Source organism: Mustela erminea, chromosome 8 (genome assembly GCF_009829155.1).
Source record: "Mustela erminea isolate mMusErm1 chromosome 8, mMusErm1.Pri, whole genome shotgun sequence".
Taxonomy (NCBI): Eukaryota; Metazoa; Chordata; class Mammalia; order Carnivora; family Mustelidae; genus Mustela; species Mustela erminea.
Window position 1 is genome coordinate 12255525 of NC_045621.1, and position 6000 is coordinate 12261524.

The following is a 6000-nucleotide window of genomic DNA, read 5'->3' on the forward strand; positions in this document are numbered from 1 at the left end:
GCCAGCCTTGCCAAGTGCCGTCACAGAGAACTTCACATCTCATCATGTCCTTAAAGAACAGAGGTGTTTTAGTTTATTATAGTGAAACGTTCTGGGTCCCTCTCTGATTTTCTTCAGAAAAATGTTAGATGAAAGTCCCAAATCAAATAAGAGAACTCTTGGGTTACCGTTGTCCCATTAATAGTTGGAAGTAGCATGTGTTGGTCATGACAGAGGTCACGACGTCCCGTAAAAGAAGGTACAGACTTGCTGGAGAGCAGAGAGGTTCCCAGGAACCCGGTCGGGCCTGCTGTAGCTCTCATTCGTAGCTCCTCAGGAGCTTCTGGTCACCAGGTTGTGCTTTAGATCTATCTTTCCTCTGCTCTCAGAATGAAACATCTACAACAGCAGGTCACAGTAGAGACTTTGTTGGCTGATGCATCAGTGTCACCCAGCCAGCTGGGCTCTGGGTGTTGTGTGGTAGCCATAGGGTTTTTCAACAAGGATTGTGAGGGCTGTAAACATTTTCTGTGTCGCGGATTATGTCTGTTGTGCAGGACTGAACTCAGTCAGTTACGTCACTCAGCCCAAATAGTCAAATCAATACTTTTCTCTCCTGTTGTTCCTGAAGGGAAAAAAAAAAAAAAAATCCGTGCTTAAGCTTCTTGAGTACGTGTGTAACTTTGAAAGTTATACATGCTAGCTTTTGTGACCCAATAAAATCTTTGTTGATTCTTTCTCCTGAAATATATTGTGGCCCCCAAAAATGTTCTATGCCAATGGCATCCTGGCAGGAACTGTTTCTCAGGCTTCTCTCCTACGCTGTGCTCATTAAAATAAACAATTTTGCTCTTTTTTATTGCCAGAACATCAGAACAGACATTGTCATGGATATCGGCTACAGCATAAATCCAGCCCTCGACATAGGCCAGGTACGTGTACCTGCTTCGCGTCAACCCCTTGGTGAAAGCCAGAACTGCCGTGGGGGTCTGTGGGGAGAACATGCCATCCAGCTTGTCCGTCCTCTTAGCTTTCTGCCCCTGTGGTTAGAACCCGTCTATCCAGGCCGGCTGCAAAACTCCGATCTCTTTTTGTTTAAAAGAAGGGAAGGAAACAAAGATGTTGTGAGTAGTTTTAGAAGAGACAAGGGGTCTGTGACTGAGGAGCTTGAGGGAGGCAGAAGAAGCAAGCCTGGAGAGGTCAGAACGCACCCCGTACCCCTGAGTCAGAAGTAGACTGGAGGCCAAGCGTGACATCGTGGGCCTACAATGGACTCCCCCTTTGAGGAGTTTAAAGTCCTGTTGGGATGACATCACATAGTTACGGCACTCGCTATTAATAACCGGTAGCCTGTTTGGCCCACCGTCATCTTTTATTTAAATTTGAAATAATTGACAAAATTAAGAATCACCAGCTGCCTTACATCAGTATTCGAACGGCTCGTGTTTCTTGGAAACAGAAAATTTCCCAGCACGGGCGCTGCATTTCCATGAGGAAAAATCATGGCTGCCTTTTTAAGAGAAGCACACACTCTGGGATTCTCGGACTCAGGACTCGCCTGGAAGCCTGACTCACTTTCTTTACGTTTCTCCTACCTGTGGGCGACTCAGCTTACTACCCGCAGTTCAGAACATAATCTGAGGTTCTCTCCCATCATGACTTGTGTCCCTGGAGAATGGGAAGAACGTGTGGGTTGGAGAGATCAAAGCGGGCTTCAGGATGAGGTTGTCAAGGAATGAACAGGAAAAGGCATTCTGGGTGGTAGAAGAGCGGAGGACCTAAGACAAGACAGGAGATCCAGCCACCTTTGTGTTCAGGGCTAGTGGAGGGCAGGGGAGGGGCTGCAATGGTGGCGAGTGCCTGCGTGGCCTGGCTCAGTGGAGTGGAAGGGGCAGCTATGGGCAGGGACGGGAAGGGGGCCCACTTGGAGGAGGTGCCCCAGAGACAGGCGCCTGCCTTAGTGGGTGGAGGTGACGTGGCCTGGGGTGTAGTCTAGGCTTTTAGGAAGATTTCATATAACATGGCATTGGAGAAGGTTCTCCCCACAAATAGACACAAGGAAGGGCGGTGGGTGAGGTGGAAAGAATAGGGCCACAGCAAGGAAGTATACACAGAGGAGACCCAGAAGTCAGACGTGTGGGGAGCCAGTTTTGCCCACATGCTGGCATCGAAGATGAGAGCATCCTAAAGCTCTATGAAGTTTTGGGCGCACGCGGCTCACGTAACAAGCGAGGAAACAGAGTCCGGAAATGAGAAGCCAGACCGACTCATGAGTGCGGCTGGTGACATGAGATGAGGGACTCTCAGAGCCCTGTCGGTGTGCTGGGGGCTACAGACAGCGCGGTCAAGCAGGTTCTTTCTGGCTCACGGACAGAAAAAAGGAGGGCCTCTCGGCACAGGCTGTTTGAGGCCTCCTCCAGAGTCGTACTTGCACTGCCAGACTGAGATTCAAAGTCAAGTTCTTTGACTTCGAACTGCACACTGAATAAGATGCTTAGATATATTTTGAGGTAAACTTCTAAGTAAACCTTCAGAGACATCTTCCAGGACATGCCGAAAACCCTCTTACACTGGATTTTAAAAACTCGAATAAACAGCATGAGGTTGAATTGCTCCGGTTGATTGTTTTTTCTCATAAATGGAAATTCTTTTCCTTCGCTCCCAGATTGAAGGCGCGTTTATTCAAGGCGTGGGGCTTTATACAATAGAGGAGCTACAGTATTCTCCTCAGGGTGTCCTGCACACTCGCGGTCCAAACCAGTATAAAATCCCTGCCGTCTGCGACATCCCCACGGAGCTGCACATTTCTTTCTTGCCCCCGTCTGAAAGCTCAAATACCCTGTATTCCTCCAAGGTAAGCTGTGCTTGGCAAACAAGTTCAAGTTTATGTGAGTTTGTGGTACCTGTGCAGGCGCCTGGGGAGGTGCCCTCATTTCTTGGTGGTTTGGGGTTTTTACCAGATTTCTAGAAGAAAAGGCCCTGTTGAACATTTTAATTATAAATTAATTTAACAATGTTGCAATTCTTTTTAAATACTTCAAATTTTGGAGCCTAACATGACTCCTGTTACCATCAGGTTGTATCTGATTTTTCGTTGTGCAGTAATCACCTCGTACCTGTATCTCCTTTCTCCCTTTGGCATCATTTCCTTAGGCAGGGATCCTGAGAATGAGAATACTAGGTTAAAATATTAAATTACTTTTTTAAAAGAAAAACATTACGTATGTAATAATATTTCATAAGGGCACCTGGGTGGCTCAGTAGGTTGGGTATCCGATACTTGGTTCTCAGGGTCGGGCCTGGTTAGTACTTGGATGGGAGTCCAATACTTGATTCTGACTTAGGTCATGATCTCCTGGGTTGTGGGATTGAGCCCCTCACTGGGCTCTGCCCTCAGTGGAGAGACCGCTTGAGGATTCTCTCTCTGCCCCTCCCCCCTCACACAGGTACACATACTCTCTAAAATAATATTTCATATAGGCATCTCTACTCATGTTTACCTATAAATGCACATATATATATATATATATGTATATATATATATATATATGTACACACATACAGATACAAACAGAGAGTCAAAATCTCGCTGACTTTTTTCCCTTCAAGGGTCTAGGAGAGTCTGGGCTATTCCTGGGCTGTTCAGTGTTTTTTGCCATTCATGACGCGGTGAACGCAGCACGACGGGAGAGAGGACTGTTTGGACCATTAAAGCTCAACAGTCCGCTGACCCCAGAGAAGATTCGAATGGCCTGTGAAGATAAGTTCACAAAAATGGTATGATCTGCTCAGAAAATTCTGACTTTTTGTTCCCGGTCCTTTGAGTCAAGTTTTATTAACCCACCATGGTGACTTTCCGTGGAAGAGAAGGTGGCAGGAATCCTGAGGGTACTTGGGCCTGGAAAGAGCCCACAGACCCTGAGAAGGCAGGTTTTCCTCGGCCTGGTCCTGCCCTCCCTTCGGCGGGGCTCAGCTCCACTCGACTTACAAACAGAGGTTGATTGCTCTTCCGTCAGCTTCATGTTCCTCCTTAGTTCTGTTCCCTTCCCAGGACATATCGGTCAGGAACGGGAGCTCAGGAATTCTTCCCTGAACCTGAGACACCCAGGCCAAGAATATGGGCCACGCCATCAGTCTGTCCCACTCTAGCGGATCAGATACTTGAGAAAGTGCGTGTAACTCCCGATTTCAGCTGTAGAGTGGGAGGGGCCTTTTCCGGCCTAGGCCCAAGAGCAGAATTTGTCCTGCATGAACACCCCTGCAGAGCAAACATCTCCGCTCTCCTCAGTCACTTTCAGTGATGAGATTTTAGCTGTGGACGAAAGTCATGCTGTTGACAGTGACCCCCTGACTATATGCAAGGTCGTCCTTACATTGAGGGGAGAGCTCCCTCCTCTTCCTCCTGTCAGTGCCTGCTCGGTGTGGTCCCCCTTACAGCTTGTCCTAAGCCCCAGGAGCCACCTCTCCACTATGGAGGAACACAGAGACTAATTCCTCTTTTCATTTGTCCCTCTTCAAGGGTGAACTGACAACTCTTGTAGCTGCCTCGTCCTGACTCGTGGTCCTGTCCCAGAGTTTCCCACGCTTCTCATGCTGTCGCTCTGAGACCTCGCCTTGTTCTGGTCACCCTCTGGGTGGTTTTCATCCTGTTTTGCTTTATGTTATTTTTCACCATCAGAAAGGTTTTCCAAATTGCAAACATCCACGTTTATTCTTTTATTCCAGATCCCGAGAGACAAACCTGGATCCTATGTTCCTTGGAATGTACCCATATGAATCCAATACGAACTTCCGGGAAAAGGGGACGCCTCTTCCAACATAGCAATGTCTCCAGTCTTTATGCTTGAAGATGCTAGGTCAGAAAGATAAATGCTCACAGTTTAGAAATCATTTCACAGAGTACTGCTTTTATATGAGGCTGATTTTAAATGTTCCATTTGGATTTTGATAGATATGCTTAAGCAATTTAGAAATCATATTTTAAGTAGCACAAATACTAACTGGTTTCCTCTAGAATGATATTCTCTATTACTCTGTTTCTTAAATCCATCCAGCTGAATGGAATAGAAGATGATGATTTGTATGTGATTCATATTTGGCTTGTATCCACCAATAGAAATTACACTGTCTAGTGAAAGGCAATTTTCTAAATAATTTTATTAGTAGTGTGAACTGTAAAGTTGTCATTTTCTCACATGTCCCCATCTGCTATCAGCCTCCTTTTATTGTCCAAATGGATCTAGGCACTATATCCAAGCGTCTGTGGAACTAAAGAAAAAAAATGGATAAATTAGACTTCATCAAAGATAAAAACTTTCTGCTTCAAAAGATTCTACAAGAAATTTAAAGACAAACCACAGAATGGTAGAAAATATTTGCAAATCATATATTTAATAAAAATGTATTATGACGAATATATTTTTTATTATGAAGAATATATTTTTTATTATGCAGAATATATTTTAAAAAGTCTCACAACTCAGCAATAAAAAGATAAATAACACAATTTAAAAATGGACAAAGGAATTGTACAGATATCTCCCTAAAGAAGATATATAAATAGCCAATAAGCACATAAAAAGATGCCTGAAGTCAATAGTCATTAAGGAAATGCTAATGAAAACCACAACGGAAAACATTTCATTCCCAATAGGATGGCTATAATCAAAATGACAGATAATACTAAGTGTTGGTAAGGATGTGAAGAAATTGGAACCTTTATCCATTGCCAGGAAGATTGGAAATGGTACAGACACTGGAAAAATAAATTGGCAGTTCCTCAAAAAGTTAAGCATGGAATTATCAAATGACTACTCCTAAGTATATACCCAAGAGAATTGAAAACATATGTACACACACAGACTTGTACACAAATGTTCATAGCATTACTCTTAACAACCAAAAGTGGAAACAACCCAACTCTATCAACTGATAACAAAATATGTTACACAATAGGTAGTACATCCATACAAAGGAATATTATTCAGCCATACAAAAGAATGAAATACTGACATATTCTAC

The 6000-nt window shown here is 44.4% G+C and overlaps 1 protein-coding gene across 1 annotated transcript in view; it reads left to right on the forward strand.

The window, feature by feature from the left end:
- Window positions 1–5390, forward strand: part of AOX1 (aldehyde oxidase 1) — a 79863-nt gene extending 74473 nt beyond the window's left edge. The window contains exons 32-35 of the mRNA XM_032354359.1: window positions 846–911; window positions 2645–2833; window positions 3589–3756; window positions 4705–5390. Coding sequence (XP_032210250.1) covers window positions 846–911; window positions 2645–2833; window positions 3589–3756; window positions 4705–4755 — 474 coding nt within the window. The 3' untranslated portion in view covers window positions 4756–5390. The remainder of the gene's footprint in view (window positions 1–845; window positions 912–2644; window positions 2834–3588; window positions 3757–4704) is intronic.
- The last annotated feature ends 610 nt before the right edge of the window (window positions 5391–6000 follow it).